This window comes from Balaenoptera musculus, chromosome 16, assembly GCF_009873245.2.
Source record: "Balaenoptera musculus isolate JJ_BM4_2016_0621 chromosome 16, mBalMus1.pri.v3, whole genome shotgun sequence".
Lineage (NCBI taxonomy): Eukaryota > Metazoa > Chordata > Mammalia > Artiodactyla > Balaenopteridae > Balaenoptera > Balaenoptera musculus.
Window position 1 is genome coordinate 45,921,560 of NC_045800.1, and position 18,333 is coordinate 45,939,892.

Sequence of the window (18,333 nt, forward strand, 5' to 3'; positions counted from 1 at the left end):
TTTACCTGCTACCCACACATCCAGTCAGTGATCAAATCTTGTTACATTCAAGTTGTTAATATTTCTTTCTTTTTTTGAAATTGAAATAAAGTGCACACAAATCCTTGGGGTACAACTTGATGAATTTTTCATACGCGCTGCAGCTGGATAGCTATCACCCAGCTCAAGATAAAGGGCATTTTCTGTACCGCAGAAGGCTTCTGTTCTTTCCAAGACTGTACTTGCCGACTCAGTCAAAGGTAATTATTATTTTGACTTCTGTTATCATATATTAGTTTTGTCTCATTTTAAACTTCAAATAGAATCATGTAATATATAATCTGTTATGTCTGACTTCTTTTACTCAACATTATGTTTGAGGTCATCCATGTGAAGTAGTAGTTTGGTATTTTCCCCATGGTATGAATATACCAGTTTATCTGTTGTGCTCTGAAAGGATATTTGGGTTGTTTACAATTCTGGCTTTTGTACACATGTGCACTTGAATCTGAGGGATAGAAACCTAGGAGTGGAACTGATGGCTCATAGCACACATACATATGTTTAACTTTGATAGATTCAGCCAAACGGACTTTACAAAGTAGTTGTACTGCTTGACACTCCCGCCAGCGGTATGTGAGAGGTTCTTTTGTGCCATCGCCTTGTTAGCATTTGGTATTGTTTGTGAGGTTTTCTTTTTCTTTTTTCTTTTTTAGTATTTGGTGGGTGAGTGTAGTGGTATCTCACTGTGGTTTTAATTTGCATTTCTCAGATTGCTGATCATGCTGAGGATCTTTTCATGTTTTCTAACCATTTTGATGTCTTTTTCTTTAAAGCATGTATTCGTTTTGTTTGTTAAAAAAATTGATAGTTTTTCTGTGCTGTATTAACTTGGATGTTTATATGTTCTAGATATGAGTCCTTTGTCAGATATGTGTACTACAGATATCTTCTTTAAGTTTGAGACTTGTTCTGAATTTTAATTAAGTCCAGTTTATCAATGTTTTCTTTAATGGTTAGTGCTTTGTGTCCTGTTTAAAAACATTTTTGCCCATCCCAAAGTCATAAAGGAATTCTCTTATATTCTCATCTAAAAATTTGAATTGTTTTAGCTTTCACATTTATGTCTATGATCTATTTTGAATTATTAGATACATATACATAAACATGTATATATCTTTTTTTGAGCTATGGCTAGTCAGTTCCCACAGTACCACTTATTGAAAAGACCTTCCTTTCCCCACAGAACTGCAGTGGTGTCTGTTAGAAATCAGGTGACCATATGTGTGTATCTCTTTTTGGATTCTTATTTCTGTTACAGTTGCCTCTTTGTCTACCCTATGCCAGTACTGCCCTGCCTTATTATTTAGCGTTATAAAAAGTATTCATATCTGTGGATATAAGTTGTCCACTTTTGTTCTTCAAGATTTACCGTAACTACTTTAAGTCCTTTGTATTTCTTTTTTTAAAAAAATTAATTAATTAATTAATTTGGTTGTGCTGGGTCTTAGTTGCGGCAGGCGAGCTCCTTAGTTGCGGCTCGCCATCTCCTTAGTTGCGGCACGCGAGCTCCTTAGTTGCAGCAGGCAGCCTCCTTAGTTGCGGCTCCAGGGCTCCTTAGTTGCGGCTCGCCACCTCCTTAATTGTGGCACACGGTCTCCTTAGTTGTGGCATGCGAACTCTTAGTTGCGGCGTGCATGTGGGATCTAGTTCCCTGACCAGGGATTGAACCCAGGCCCCCGGCATTGGGAGTGCAGAGTCTTACCCACTGACTCCCCAGGGAAGTTCCAGTCCTTTGTATTTCTGTATAAACTTTAAAATCATCTTGTCAACACCCTGCCCTGGGAATCTGCTGGAATTTGGTATTGCACTGGATCTATAGATTGATTTGGGAGTTAGGTTATATTAATACTGGCTTGAATTTTCAACTCATGAACGTGGCATTTCTCTTCATTTACTTAGGTCTCCTTTAATTTTTCTCAGGAACGTTTGATAATTTCCATGTGTACATCTTTTACTTCTTTTGTTAGATTTATTCTTAGGTAGTTGAAAAATTTTCTCCCTATTTTGACGTTGCTAGTATATATAGTCAATTTTTGTATACTGAACTTGTTTTCAGTGACCTTACCATTTATTAACTCTAATATTTTATCTGTAGATTATTTTGGAGTTTCCTTCCACACAATTATGTTATATGGATATTTCTTACTTTTTGTCCCATTTAAAACTTTAATTTCTTTTTCTTTATTGCTGTGGCTAGGAGCTACCATGGAATAGAATAGTATGTACTTGTTTTCATTCCAGTCTCAAGGGAAGCTTTTTGATATTTTATCATTTAGGATGATACTTGCTGTAACATTTTTGGTAGACGTTCTTGGGAAAGTTTCATTCTCCTGGTTTGCTGAAAGTTTTTATCATCCAATGTTGTTGAATTTAATTATTGAGTTGATTGTATGGTTTTCTCCTTTATTCTTTTAATGGATTGATATTAACATACTGATTGATATAATTCTATTAATGTTTTGATTTTCAAGTGTTAAACCAGACTATTTTTCCAGGAAAAATTCCCACTTGGCTTTGATATTCTGTCATCTTTGAATGTATTTCATGATAAGTTGTTTAGGATTTTTGTCTTTCTTCATGAGAGAGACTTTTATTTTCCTTTTTTATAATGTTTTTGTCATGTTTTGTATCAATTGTATATGGCCTCAAAGAAACATGTTAAGTATTTCCTCATTGTCTATTCTCTGGAAGTGTTTGTTGAAGATTGGTGTTATTTATTACTTAGTGGTTTGTAAAAATTCACCAGTGAATTTATATAGGGCCTGGATTTTCTTTATGGAAAGTTTTAAATTATAGATTTAATTCTTTTATATTAGGGAAATTATTTTTTAGAACATGATGTAAGTTGTAGTTGCTTCTTCCCAGTTTGTCATTTGTTATCCCCAGCTGGGAGCAGGTGCTTTTTGTCCCAGGGCAAAGCACAATCACACCAAGGGTTTCTCACATTTTGCTTTGCTCTACACAAACTTCCACCTTAAAATTGCTACACTAACCCCCAGTGTTCCCATCCCCCTTACCTTAATACACTATGTATTGTGTATTAAGGCACTTCTCCAACACACTCTTCCAAAACACTTCTTCTCATCCGACACTACAGTTTCATTATTACTATGTTGTTTATTGTCTGTTTTTCCCTTCCTGAATGAATATAACTCTCCTGAAGACTGGAGGGGGACATCATTGTTTTTCACTGTTGTAGTCTAAGTGCATAATAAGTATTGAAAAGTCGCTAAGTGAATGAATGAATGAACTTTCATGTGCCGTTTTGTTTTAGGTGTCTCCTTTGTAAGCACCATGTAGCTCAATCTTTTTAATCCAATCTAAGATTTTCTACTTTTTTGTAACAGACTTAATATGTTATTACTTGGGTGCTTCCTTGTCTTTTGTTTTGTGTTTTATACTTATTCATTCAAATACATATTTTTATATAGTGTGAGGTGTAATTTTTTTTTTTACAAGTAGGCACTGTACGTATATTTGACTCAATTCTGGGACTTTTTCTTGTCACTGATGTATTTTTGTTTTGATTAGAGGAGCTTTGTAATAAAAAGTAATATCCCTTTACAGTTTTTATTTTGAACATAGCTTTTTCCCCTTTTGAATTAAAAACATTATATCTGGTATATTTCCTCCCCCTCCTGTAAAAATTTTTAAGCACAACAACCAAAAAAATTGTTTGCTAAATTAAATTGTCTTAAAGTTTTATGTTAGTTTTCTTCCCCCCCCCCCCCCAACCAATTTTGCCCATTTTATGTATGGGACATACTGAAAAAAAAAGCTTTGGGTTTAATTTAGTCTTCTTCATTTATTTTGGCTTTATTTTAATTTTATTCACTTAAGATTTTATCCTTATTTTTTCATGCTTTTTTGATCTGTTTTTTATTTTTCATATTTCTTTTAGCTAAACATAAAGTTCATAATTATTTTCAGTCTTTATTTAAAAAATAAAGACAATTTTTCTCTGTGACAGCTTTAGTTTTAGGTCTTAAGTTTTCATGTAATGAATTTCCCCCTTTGTTTCTTTCCAGGACAGTAGTAATTTGGATGTTGGTTACTTTTCTTTGATCTAAAGTTTTTAATTTGGAGAATGTCTTATTTTATGAGTTAATGACTTTTTAGTGAGTTTTAAAATTTTTGGTTTTATAGGTCATAATCAGACAAAGTAGCTTGTAAAACCTCTGATTTGTAGGGTTTAGCAATATTGTCTCTGAAAGCACAGCATAACATAACGATTATAAGTGGTGCTTTATTTTCAGATGACCTAGTTCCAATTTAGGGTAACCTTGGGAAGTTGGGTAACCTCTTTCTGCCTCAATTTTCTTATCTGTTAAATGGGAAAAATAGTATCTATGTTATAGGTTTGTCCTGAGTATGAGATAGTATGTATTTAAAATATTCTATGAAAGACATTTTTCTAAATAACTGAATTTTAACTATCATTAGTAATTACCTGAACACGTGAGTTTAACAAACTCCATTTGATAGTCCTTTCTTGTTGATATATATTGCCTCTTACCGTGATTGTGGTTTGTTTTCTTTAACCAATTTATCTTGTAACTGTAGCAGTTTTTCTTTTATCTATTTGGATATATACAGATTTGACTTAAACCTTGATTAATTTTTACCATTTATCATTACATGGTATCTGCCTTTGCCCCATTGAAGTTTAAGGCTGCAAATTCTCCTAAATCTGATATAAATAAGACCATGCTTGCTTCCCTTTTATTTGCTTTTTCTGGTAGTATTTTGTCCATTCCTTTTTTTTTAACCATTCTTTATCACTTTGTTTTAGGTTTATTTTTTGTAAACAACAAATGGCAACATTTGGGGTTTTTTTTAAGACTAATATGGCATGTTAGTCTTGCATAAGAAATATATCCATTCCCATTTTCTGTGATAATTCATATATTTGGTTTTATATATCTGTCTTAGTTTACTACATATTATTTTTGAGTATAACATAATGCAATATATATCATAATTTATACTATTAATTATACTTCTTTAGAATCTTTACTTTTTCTGGTATATTCAAATTTGTCATTGTTTCATTTTTCTTCTCTGTTAATTTGGTAGTTTTCTGATTTTCAGTTCTCATAGCTACCAACCCACACCTAAATATTATAACTGAGCCATATCTACTAGCATATCAGATTACTTTGTTGCTCTTCTGCTGCTCCATGGTGTAGTGATTGCTACTTCTCTTCCTCCAGCCCCTCTTAGATGACCTTCGAAAGTTTTAATCCACCCATTACTCCTCCCCACACCCAGGCTCCATTTTAATAATTTATCAGTATATTACTGGCTCTGTTCTTATGGAGAGTCTCTTCTGTTTCAGGAGGTCTTCTTTAATATTATGTTATACATTTCAAATCATGTTAATATTATCCATCTAGTTGTAACCATGTTTCAGTAACAAGCTCTATTGTTTCTCATTCCTTCCCCTTGCTTGAGACTTGCTTGGTAGCTCATTAGTACCTCCTTAGTGTTTTCTCTGCAGAGATTACAGGGGTGATTTGTTCCTCGAGGCCCTGCTCATTTGAACACATCTGGTTTTGGGCCTGTCATATGAAAGACAATTTATTTATGTATAATATTCCTGGATTGAAATTCTTTTCTCATAATCTCATTGTCTTTTTGCTTTCACCACTGCAGAGGAGAAGTCCGAAGCTAGGATGCTTTTCTTTACTTTGTGAGTCAGCTGTTCTTTCATCTAGAAGCTCTTAAGAGTTTATCCTTGTCATTCAGAATTATATAAATGTATGCCTCAGTGTGTCTTTTCATTAATTCTGTGTTGGTGGTTTTTTTCCTTCAACACTTTAGGTATTTCACTCCATTCTCTCCTTGCTTGCATGGATTCTGAGAAGTCGGTTGTAATTCTTATCGTTGTTCCTTTGTAGGTAAGGTTCACATTCCACCAACCCCTGGGGCGCAACACCACCCCCACCCCTTCTTTGCTTTTTTCAAGATCTTTTGTATTTGGTTTTCTGCAGTTTGAGTATGACAGGATGAGATGTGGTTTTGGGGGCATTTATCTTGCTTGGTATTCTCTGAGTTTCCTGGATTTGTCATTAATTTTGGAATGTTTGGTTATTACTACTTCAGATATTTCTTCTGCTCTGTTCCTTCTTCTTCTGGTATTCTAATTATGCATATATTATGCCTTTTAATGTTGTGCCACAGTTCTTGGATGTTCTGTTTTTTTCATTCTTTTTCTTTTCACATTTCAGTCTGTGAAGTTTTTGTTGACCTCTTTTCAAGTTCACTGGTTCTTTCCTTGGCTTGTTGTATGATGAGTCCATCAGAGGCATTCCTCGTTTCTATTACTGTGGTTTTGACTTTGAGCATTTACTTTTGATTTTTTTCTAGAATTTCTATTTTTCTGCTTATATGACTCATTTATAGTTGAATGTTGTCTAATTTTTTCCATTCAACTCTTTAACATGTTAATTATAGTTATTTTAAACTCCCTGTCTGATAATTCCAACATTTGTGTTGTATCTGAGTCTGGTTCTGATTATTACTTTGTCTCTTCTCTGTGTGTTTTTTATTACTTTTTGGTATGTCTTGCAATTGTTTTTTGAGAGCTGGACCTGTATCTGGTAATAGAACTAAGGTAAATAAATTTTTAGTGTGAGGATTTGTGTTACTCTGGCTAGGAGTTGGGCTGTGTTTAATGTTTGTTGTAGCTGTAGGTGCCAGAGCCTTCAAATTCCTTTAGTGTCCTTGTTTTTGACTTCCCTAGATCACTAGTTTTTCAGCTTTGGTGTCTCATACCTGGAGGGCTTATTAAAACACTGTTCACTAAGTCCCATGCCCAGAGTATCTGTTTCTGTAGATGCCTTAATCTAATGCTGCATAAGGAAGCACCCCAATATTTAGCAGCTTAAAGGCAACAAGAAACATTTATTGCCTCATGTAGGGGTCTCATGAGGCTGCAGCCATCTGAAGGCTTGAATGGGGCTGGAGGATTTGCTTCTGTGATGGCTCACTCACATGGCTAGCAAATTAGTATTGATGTTTGGCAGGAGGCCTCATTTCCTCCCCATGTAGACTTCACCATAGGGCTGCTTGAGTGTCCTTATGAGATGGCAGCTGGCTTTACCCAGAGAAAGTGATCCATGAAGGAACAAAGTGGAAGCACCAGTGTTCTTCTGTGACTTGGCCTCATTGGTCATACTCTGTTATTTCTGCAACATTCTATTGGTTACAAAGGTCAGCCCTATTTAATGTGGGAGAGGATTGTACAAGGGCACTGGGGGAGGAGGTGATGATCATCTTGGACACTGGCTATCCAAGTGTCTGGATAGGGGCTGGAATGGGGCTCGAGAATTTTGCATTTCTAACAAGTTCCCAGCTGATGCTGATGTTGTTGACTTATGGACCACACTTTGAGAACACTGCCCCAGGGAGTACCCAAGAAAAGCTATTGGAATGTGGGAAGGAATTATTAGCATATCGATGTTCAGATATTTGTGCTTTAAAAATAAGAATGAGATTTCATGTACATATAAAGATATAAATAGCAATGCTGGATGAGTGCTCAAACTTTAATTAAGGGGTAAATGACCAAATGTTTTGAAACCCTTAGACTGGAGGACATATCCACAATTACTTGTAATCTTGCTTACAATCGTGCTCTTAATTATGTCTGTGAGGCTTTATCTTAATACATCTCAAACCCTTTTCTCCTGCTGTATAGTTCCATTAACTTATCAAGTATTTTTTAATGCTTCCATGCCTTTTTTATGTCGTTGGCCCATATTTATAAAGAATATGTGATTCATGTGTCAAGACTTAATACTTTACTCCTCAATAAAATTCAACCTGATAATACAAAATAGAACTTAACGTTTCTTCCCCCTTTGCAACTACCCATTTACCTTTCAGAGACTTTTTAGCATTGCTTCTATAAAATTTGTTGCAGATATTTATGTTTAAATATGTTTTCTGACCTGATTATAAACTCCTTGAGAGCAGGATTAATCTTTTATTTTTCTTTGTATTCCCAGAAATTGGGACAGTTCCTGGAACACTGGCAGGAACTCCTATACTTTTTCTATGAATTAAGAAATTAATACACTGGCAAGTCCTTATACCATGATTCCTCATTTTCCCACAACATATAGTACTGATAGAAGGGATCCTACATTGCATTTTCTCTTCAACTATTAATTGTGAACATGACCAGGTGTTAGATCCCCAACATATTGCATGCTCTCCAGTTCTGGTCACTGTAGATAGAACACAGATGTGCTGTTTCAGGGGCCAGTGTCATTTGAGGATGTGACTATGGGCTTCACCCAGGAGGAGTGGCAGCACCTGGACCCTGCTCAGAGGACCCTGTACAGGGACGTGATGCTGGAGAACTATAGCCACCTCATCTCAGTGGGTAGGGATTGTATAATTTGTAACTCCAAACAATATTTGTTTCCTTTTTAGCTGCTGATATAGGTGGTTTCTTTGTAGAGATTAATAATTTATAGATTTGAAATTCAGGAGTCAAAGGTGATCCCTTTTGGGCACTACAAAGAACACTTGGGTTCTCTTCCCCAGTGGATTTATTTTCATGCAGGCTAACTTTGTCCTCCTTTAAAGGTCCTGAACCTCAGGGCACCTGGTCCAAGTCCTGTGTCATTTTCCATTCACAGGGTATTGTGTTACCAAACCAGAGGTGATTTTCAAATTGGAGCAAGGAGAAGAGCCATGGATGTTAGAGGAAGAGTCCCAAAGTCAGAGCCACCCAGGTGAGTTAGTGGGCATAGACGTTACTGTAACCTGGGAGAAACTGGATCCCAGGGAGTTAGTTCAGATGTTGGCATGTTTGAGATTTTTTAGGAAATTTTTTTTAGAGTTAATAGAACTTTGGAAGTGACCAAGAATAATTGGCCTTCATGCCTCAGATGCATATATCACCCTGGCAGATAAGAGCTAAATGGTTTCTTTTTAGGTTTTCTTCCAAAAATCCAATCCTTGCCTCTCTCATTTTAGATATTTGTTATTCTTTCTACATCAATTTCATTTGTCGTCTTTTAATCATATATTATGTATTAATTCACTAAGTATTAATTTGACATCTACCATATGCCAGGTTTGTCTGTGTGCTGGGGTTGCAACTGCTAACAATATAATGACTGCATTTTAGTGGCAAAAGAGAATGAAATGTGGTGCTGTTTATGAAAGTGATCAGGAAAGAGCCTCTTTAAGGTCAATATTATAATTATAATATATAATTATATCTGTGTTATTAATAATAATATATATCTGTGTTATTATAACACAGATCTGAATGGAGGGGGCCAGTGGATTTTGAATACTCCAGCCAGATGGTATACCCTGTGCCATGAACTTGAGGCCGGAGTGTTTAGTGTCTGCAGAACAGGATAGCGTTTGCCAGGATGAATAGAGATCAGAGAGTTAGAGATGATGTCAGAGAGGTAGTTGGTGCCAGGTTATTTGGCTTTACTGGCTATTGAAAGCTCCTTAATTCTTTTTTTTTTAAGATTTATTTATTATTTATTTATTTATTTAATTTGTTTTTTGCTGCATCAGGTCTTCGTTGTGGCACGCAGGATCTTTGTTGAGGCACGTGGGATCTTTCATTGTGGTGTGTGGGCTCTTTGTTGTTGTGCACAGGCCTCTCTCTAGTTGTGGCAGCAGGTTTACTCTTCTCTAGTTGTGGCTTGCAGGCTCCAGGACGCGTGGGCTCTGTAGTTGTGGCGTGCAGGTTCCAGAGTGCATGGGCTCTGTAGTTTGCAGCACGCAGGCTCTAGTTGAGGCGCATGAGCTCAGTAGTTGTGGCACGCGGGCACGTTGTGGCATGTTGCCCCGCGGCATGTGGGATCTTAGTTCCCTGACCAGGGATTGAACCCGCATCCCCTGCATTGGAAGGCGGATTCTTTACCACTGGACCACTAAGCAAGTCCCGAAAGCTCCTTAATTCTAATTGAGTTGGAGTCATTGGAAGGTTTTGAGCAAAGGAGCACATGTTCTGATTTGCTTCATGTATACCCCTGGCTGCTCTACAGTGGAAGTGTTGACAGAGGGGGTGGGGAGGAGGGACGAGTAAAGTCAAGGAGAGCAGTTAGCAGTTCTCCATGTGAGGGATTGTGGTGCCTTATACCGGCTTGGAAATAGAAAGTAAAGTGACATGATTGGGTTCTTGATGTATTTTGAAGTTGTAGCCAAAACAGGATTTCCTGTTAGATTGGATTATGGGTACAAGAAAAAGAATAATCAAGAGAAAAACTGAAAGGTTTTTTTTCCTGAGGCACTAGACACCTGGTAGTACCTTTAACTCAGACAGGGGAACTTGAGGAGAAGCAGTTCTGGGAGGAAACAAGTAAAGATATGGGAAGTTTATACAAATATTATCTGTAAAAAATACAGATGATCCCCAAATTACAGTGATTCAACTCATGATTTTTTGACTTCACTGGTGCAAAAGCAATACCCATTCACTGGAAATTGTACTTTGAATTTTGATCTTTTCCCTGGGCCAGCGATGTGTGGTAGGATACTCTCTTGTGATGCTGGGTAGCGGCAGTGAGCCGTAGCTCCCAGTCAGCCACATGACCACGAGGGTAAACAACCTTACAACCATCTTGTACCCATAAAACTGTTAGTACAGTATTCAGTGAACTGCATGAGATATTCAACACTATTATAAAATAGGCTTTGCATTAGATGATTTTGCCCAACTCTAGGCTAATGTAAACGTTTAAGATAGGCTATTCTAAGCTATGATGTTCAGTAGATTAGGGGTATTATATGCATTTTCGACTTTTGATATTGCCAAGTTACAATAGGTTTATGGGGACTTAACCTCATTGTAAGGCAAGGAAGATCTGTAGTAGCAATGTTTATTCTGTTGAGTATAAAAACAACAAAAATAAAATATTGAAAAACAATAGCATGTAAGTAATTTATCAGTTGACCAGACTGGTGTTCTAAAATCCTTTTATTTTTTAGAAGTGTTGTTGAGTTAAATATGAATGGTAAAATTTAATGAGTAAATGCTAGAAGAAAGTAATGTATAACTTCTAAACTTCTGAAGGGAAGAAAATAGAAAAGAAAAAATATATATATGTTAGATCAGACCAAAAAAGAACAATGAAAGAGAGGGGAAAAGCAAGTAAAAATTAGAATAAGTGGAAACTGTAAGTGAAATGAAGGAAACCATCCTAGATATTTTAGTAATTACAATACATTCAAAAGGACTAAACCCTCTTGTTAAAAGACAGATATTGTCAATTTGGATTTTTTACAAATATAGGTATATGGTGTTTGAAAAGTACATATGAAATATAAAAAGAAATAATAGACTGTATTCCATTATTGGAATGTAGAAAGGAATAGTGATATACTTCAAATATTAAACAAAATAGAATATTAACCCTTGGTATACCATCAGGGATCCAGTGTACCCAATTTTTGTTTTGTTTTTTTTTTTTAATTTTATTGATTGATTGATTGATTGATTGATTGATTTATGGCTGTGCTGGGTCTTCGTTTCTGTGCGAGGGCTTTCTCTAGTTGTGGCAAGTGGGGGCCACTCTTCATCGCGGTGAGCGGGCCTCTCACTATTGCGACCTCTCTTGTTGCGGAGCACAGGCTCCAGACGCACAGGCTCAGTAATTGTGGCTCACGGGCCCAGCTGCTATGCGACATGTGGGATCTTCCAGACCAGGGCTCGAATCCGTGTCCCCTGCATTGGCAGGCAGATTCTTAACCACTGCGCCACCCAATTTTTGTTTTTGAATTTCTTTTTGAAGCAGTTCTAATTATTTGCAAGGGTTGTTGTTTTATGACTTTCATAATTTCTTATAAATTAAAATATAATTTTAACTTGAATGAACAAAGAGAAAATTTACTTATATTTTAAAATGGAATAAAACTCATTTTATCTTGTAGTTTCCACATGGGTGACTTGGTCCCATTTATAAATCTAAGAAATATGGGATTGTTGTGATCTTATTTTAATGTATTTTGAAATGTTTTGCTACTTCATCCCCCTAGCAATTATTCCAACATTACTCATCAGTTATGTCCAATAGTGCTAAAATACACTAAAATATAAGAAAATAGATGATGGAATTTCTTGGAAGGATAATGCAATAGTGAAGTAAATCCTCACCATTATATCATCCTTCAGTTTTCTTATTGAGTTCTCTGAAGTATTGCATCAACTGTAATGAAGGGATGAAAGAAGTCTGGAGACCTTATTTGTTGTTTCTTTTCTTTTAAATTTTTTATTTATTTATTTTTTTGGCTGCGTTGGGTCTTCGCTGCTTCGTGTGGGCTTTCTCTAGTCGCAGCTAGCAGGGGCTACTCTTGATTGCAGTGCTCGGGCTTCTCTTGTTGCAGAGCACAGGCTCTAGGCATGCAGGCTTCAGTAGTTGTGGCTCGTGGGCTCAGTAGTTGTGGCTCACGGGCTCTAGAGTGCAGGCTCAGTAGTTGTGGCGCACGGGCTTAGCTGCTCCGTGGCACGTGGGATCTTCCTGGACGAGGGATCAAACCCGTGTCCCCTGCATTGGCAGGTGGATTCTTAACCGCTGCGCCGCCAGGGAAGTCCCCCTTATTTGTTGTTTCTTTCCTGCTTTAGCTTTCATTGAATATAGTTGAGAATTTAGAATTTTTATTTTCTGCCTTTAATTGCAAAGGGCAGAAAATTGACATAAGACTTTCCATAATTATTAGACAAATCAGAAGATGAGTATAAAGAGATAGGGAGAAGCACTCTAGACTCTAATAACAATGGATAATTGATTGTATAAGTGAAATTCTGACTGTAAGTTTTGTTTTTTTAAAAATAAATTTTATTTATTTATTTAATTTATTTTTGGCTGCGTTGGGTCTTCGTTGCTGCACGCGGGCTTTCTCTCGGTGCGGCGAGTGGGGGCTACTCTTCGTTGCGGCACACAGCCTTCTCATTGCGGTGGCTTCTCTTGTTGCGGAGCACAGGCTCTAGGCGTGTGGGCTTCAGTAGTTGTGGCACGCAGGCTTCAGTAGTTGTGGCTTGCAGGCTCTAGAGCATAGGCTCAGTAGTTGTGGCACACGGGCTTAGTTGCTCCACAGCACGTGCGATCTTCCTGGACCAGGGCTCAAACCTGTGTCCCCTGCATTGGCGGGCAGATTCTTACCCACTACGCCACCAGGGAAGTCCCCAGACTGTAAGTTTTAGGTGATGATATGCTAGATGAATAAAGATGTGCCTCTGATCCTGTTGTAAGAATAGCCTAAATGTATATTTCATTTAGGCACTACTATTCATTGTGAATCCCCATAAGAATGCAAATATAGCCTAGGCAATACAATTTCCTTTTAACTCTAATGAAAATGAGTACTTTCTGAAATTCAATTTGGTGGTGTTATGTGGAATAGAAAAGAGGAGGATGAGGTTGTAAGCATGTATATTAGTGAGGCTCTTGCTTCGATAACGACTAGCCCTGATTTAATTGTTCCAAGTCTAATGTTCCTTTGATATCTCCCCTTACTATCATTGTCTATTAATTTTCCTTGTGATTCTACTTAATATTTGTTGAGTTGTTGGGCTGATTCTATTACCTGTGCAGTTCCCTACCCCAAGATTAAGCAGTCATTCAAACATTTTAAATTTATTGTTTGTGTTTATTTCAAATTCTCTATCTATTTTGAATGTCACATTTAAAAAAAATTGAGGTATAACTGGCATACACATTTTAGTGTCAGGTGTACAATGTAATGAGTTGATATTTGTATATATTGCAAAATGATCACCACAATAAACATTTTTGAAGTGTCAAATTATTGCGTTTTGTTGCCAGATTCCCCATTTTTCACTACTGCAAGTTATTTATTTATTTTTCAAACCTAGAGGAGCGAGGCAGTATGCCCCTGAGATTACTTTCATAGCAAATGACTGGGCTAGAATAAGACATATGAATATGTCTTCTCTTCATAAGAAATATATTAACATGTATAAACTATGGTAAATTATTTTCATTTCTATACTTCTGCATAGTTGACCTGATGGAGAAGAGCCAGGAAAAGGAAGTCCAGCATTGGTGGAAAGTTGATATTGTCAACAACAAAACACCGACTAAAGAGAGAAATAGTGTATTAGGGAAAACATTTTCTCTGGATACAAACTCTATTTTATCAAGAAAAATACCTGGTAAATATGACTCATATGGAATGAATTTGGATTCTCTTTCAGAATTAATCATTAGTAATAGACACTCCTTTGTAAGGCAGCTTGATGAGTTTAATACACATGGGAAATTACTCCTCTGTACAAAGCACAGGAATTCTCATTCTAGAGAGAAATCTTTAGAATATGATAGAACTGGAAAAGCCATTAGTCCAAATGACATATTTCAGCATCAAGATACTCAAATTCTGAAGCTTTCTTCTGAATATAATGAATGTGGGAAAGCCTTCAATGAGGGGGCGACTTTCATTACCCATAAGAGAGCAAGCTCATGGGAGAAGCCCTATGGATGTAATGAACATGTCAAAGCCTTTTCTGATAGACCAACATTCACTGTTCATCAGGGAACTCATACAAGGGAGAATCACTATGAATTGAATGACTGTGGGAGGTGGTCTGTTTGTGAGAAGTCAAATTTAAGTAAGCACCATGGAGTTATCATGGAGAAGAGATACTATGAGTGTATTGAAAGTGAATAGTTTCAGAAAGAAGTCACTCCTTCAGCGAATTTATAAAGGAGAGGAAACCTTTAACTGTTTTGAAGATTGGGAAGTATTCTGCAAGAAGCCAAATTTCATTCAGCATCAAGAAACACATATAGGGAAAGAAGTCTATAAAATTAATCAGTGTGCTACTGCATTTTACAAGAAGCCAAAGCTTCCTACATATCAGAAAACAGATATAAGAGAAAAACTCTATGAATGTAGGGAATGTGGGAAAACCTTCAGCCATAAGTCATCTCTCATCCTACATCAGAGGATACACAGAGGGGAGAAACGCTATGAGTGCACCAAATGTGGGAAAACCTTTGGGTATAGGTCAGGCCTCACAGTACATCAGAGAACACACACAGGGGAGAAACCCTATGAATGTAATGAATGTGGAAAAAATTTCTGTGAGAAGTCAGATCCCTGTGTACATCAGCGAACACACAGAGGGGAGAAACCCTATGAATGTAATGAATGTCAGAAAGCCTTCAGTGCTAGGTCAGCTCTCACAGTACATAAGGGAATACATAGTGGGGAGAAACCCTATGAATGTAAGGAATGTGGGAAAACTTTCTCCCAGAAGCCAAACTTCATTAATCACCAGAGAACTCACAGGAGAGAAAACCTATGGATGTCACAAATGTGGAAAATCCTTCTCTGTGAAGTCGAAACTGAGGGAACATCAGAGAACACACACAGGAGAGAAGCCTTATAAATGTAATGAGTGTGGGAAAACTTTCTACCATAAGTCATCCCTCACAGTACATGAGAGAACCCACACAGGGAAGAGACCCCATGAATGTAACCAATGTGGGAAAACCTTCTATCAGAGTCACTCCTCACAACACATCAGAGAACACACTAGGGAGAAACACTACAGGTGTAATGGAACCTTTCACCAGCATCTCGATTTCAGTAAACAGCAGAGAAACAGTACTAAGAAGAAACCCCTGTCAACATCCTGAAACCTTCACCCTCTTGTTGGACTCATTGCATAGCAGAAACAACCTGGGGCTGAGGTGAGGGACCCAATATATATGAGAAATCTTTTGCCTAGAAGTGACATTTCATTGAGTAGCAAATAATTAATATTTGATAACTTTATTAATATTTTGAAGATGTTACAGTGTCAAAAAAAGTTTAAAAAGGAGGCCTTTTCTTTTGCAGAATATATATAAGTATGCTATGTAGAGAAACTTTTCATGATACGTTTGCTTATTAGAATGCAGCATTGTAGTAGGAAGTATATATATATATATATTTGCTTAATAACTCAAAGTTTTTATTTCATAATTTTAATATGAATATGAAATGTATAAGTTGTCCCATACTTAATACCTATGTAATTTTTGGTTTTAACTGAAATTTTTATTGAGATAATGGTAGATTGTAAGATGCAGTTGTAAGAAGTAGTACAGAGAGACCTCAGGTACCCTGTACCCAGTTTCCCCCAGTGGTAACATCTTGTAAAACTATAGTACAAATATCAGCCAGGATAATGACATTATTGATATAATCCACCAATTAGTTCAGAATTTCTCAGTTTTATTTGTACTCACTTATGTGTAGGTATATTTAGTTCTGTGCAATTTTATCACATGTCTAGGTTTATGTATCCACCATTGGCTGTGGCATCTGTTGACTGTGGTATCTACGACCACAGATATTTCATGATATTCAGGGGTTATTAGTTTCTCCGGCATTATAATTATGTTTTTCAAAAGAGTCTCTATATCTTAGAGATAGAAAAATAACATATGCTGCAGCATTCAGATAATTGAAATATAGGCAACAATACCATGAGCTTGGAGATATATATGTATTTAATTGGATCATCTGTTCTTTCATTTCCAGGATTTGTTTATATAACTTGTATATTTATTTGTTGACTACATTAGGTTACAAATACTTTCTCCTAGACTGTGGCTTATCTTTTAATTTTATTTATGCTATATTATACTGTATAGAAGTTTTAAGTTTTGATGCAAATATAACAATCTTTTCTTAGGTCTTTTTGCTCTTTGTTTAAGAAATTCTTTTCTAGACTGAGGTTACAAAGATATTCTTCCAAAAGACTGAAGTTCTGCTTTTCATGTTGATATTTTTAAATCTGTCTGGAATTTTTTTTTTAATGGTATAAATTAGTGATCTACTTTCATTTTTTTTTGCAAATGGAAAAGTCAGTTGTCTCAGGGCCACTTTTGAAGGTCTGTATATTCGTTTCCCAGGGCTGCAGTAACAAAGTACCACGAACTGGGTGGCTTAAAATAATAGGAATTATTCTTCCAGTTCTGGTGGCTAGAAGTCTGAAATCAAGATGTCAGCAGGGCCATGCAGTCTCTGAAGGCTATCGGGGAGAATCTCTTCCATGCCTTTCTCTCAGCTTCTGGTGGTGGCTCTCCATCCTTGGTGTTCCTTGGCTTACAGCTGCATAACTCCAATCTCTGTCTCCACTGACACATGCATTCTCCCTTCCTGTGTCTAGGTCTCTGTGCCTCTTTTGGAGCCAGCAAGGCCATGGCCCTTAACTGTCTGCTTGCCCAGAACCTCACCTAGCTCCTGCCGGCGCGCAGCACGCACTGGTGGAACTGAGCAGAACCCTGCATCCACCCCCACCACCACCCCCTGCCAAGTACAAAGGCCCCTCCATATCCCCTGCCTCTTGTTTATATAAAAGTACTAGATCTATGGCTAGCACAATTTCAAGAACTTGGCCTTAAGAGAACGGGATTAACACTGTTGCTCATAATAATCTATATCTTTGTGGGCATCAAAATAATTGTAGCTTGTTCTGCCCGTATATGTAAATGAGCAACTACAATTGTCAGCAAAGAGATACTACAGAACCCACGTCGACATCTTCCACTCTAAGGATATGGTGCCCTATGTCAGCATGAAGTTACAGAAGACAGACCTTCGACCATAATCCAATAAAAATAGAATGATGTTCTGACAAGTGGGGATTTGTAAGCAGCTTTTGGCAGGAAAAAGCTCTTTGCAGGAAAGAGCTCTCTGCCGGAGGCCCCTTTTATCTTGTCACTAACCTTAAACCAGGTGCCCCCATGCTCTACTCATCTCTGACCCTAGCACACTTTCAAATCTTTTGATCACATAATACCTTGCCTAATCTGTTGGTTCTTTCCATAGATCAAAGAAGTAGAAATGAAGAATAAGTAATTAACAGATGACCCGATCTCTTCCCTAGCTTCCCCTTCAGTAATCTTGCGAACGAACTGTGTGAACAAGACAGTATTGAAAGAAAGATCACAAGAAGTCAACAAGCCTGCATGACAAGCCTGCATGCAGTGGGGGATGGCGATGCCTCTGACCTCCTATCTCAAGGATTAACTGAGATTACTTACCTTTTCCCTTTAAGAACTTCTCATGGCTGAGCAGAATCTTGGGAGGTGGTTTTTGGGGAGTCCACCATCTCCCCAGCATTCTGATTAAAAGCAACTTTCCTTTCTACCAACATTTGTCTCTCTTGAGTATTGATTTCTGAGCAGCAAGCATCCAGACCTGATTTGGTAACACTGGGATGGCAGCACGAGGTGTGCGGAGGGCGGGGATCTTTCTTTTTATTGCCTTGTTGCACAGGCTAAACATCTGGGA

General features: G+C 37.1%; 1 protein-coding gene across 1 annotated transcript in view; it reads left to right on the top strand.

The window, feature by feature from the left end:
• Window positions 1–18,333, top strand: part of ZNF485 (zinc finger protein 485) — a 60,406-nt gene continuing 42,073 nt past the window's right edge. Inside the window, 6 exon segments of the mRNA XM_036828072.1 lie at window positions 1–239; window positions 8,308–8,434; window positions 8,694–8,789; window positions 14,240–14,704; window positions 14,751–15,333; window positions 15,335–15,673. Coding sequence (XP_036683967.1) covers window positions 120–239; window positions 8,308–8,434; window positions 8,694–8,789; window positions 14,240–14,704; window positions 14,751–15,333; window positions 15,335–15,673 — 1,730 coding nt within the window. The 5' untranslated portion in view covers window positions 1–119.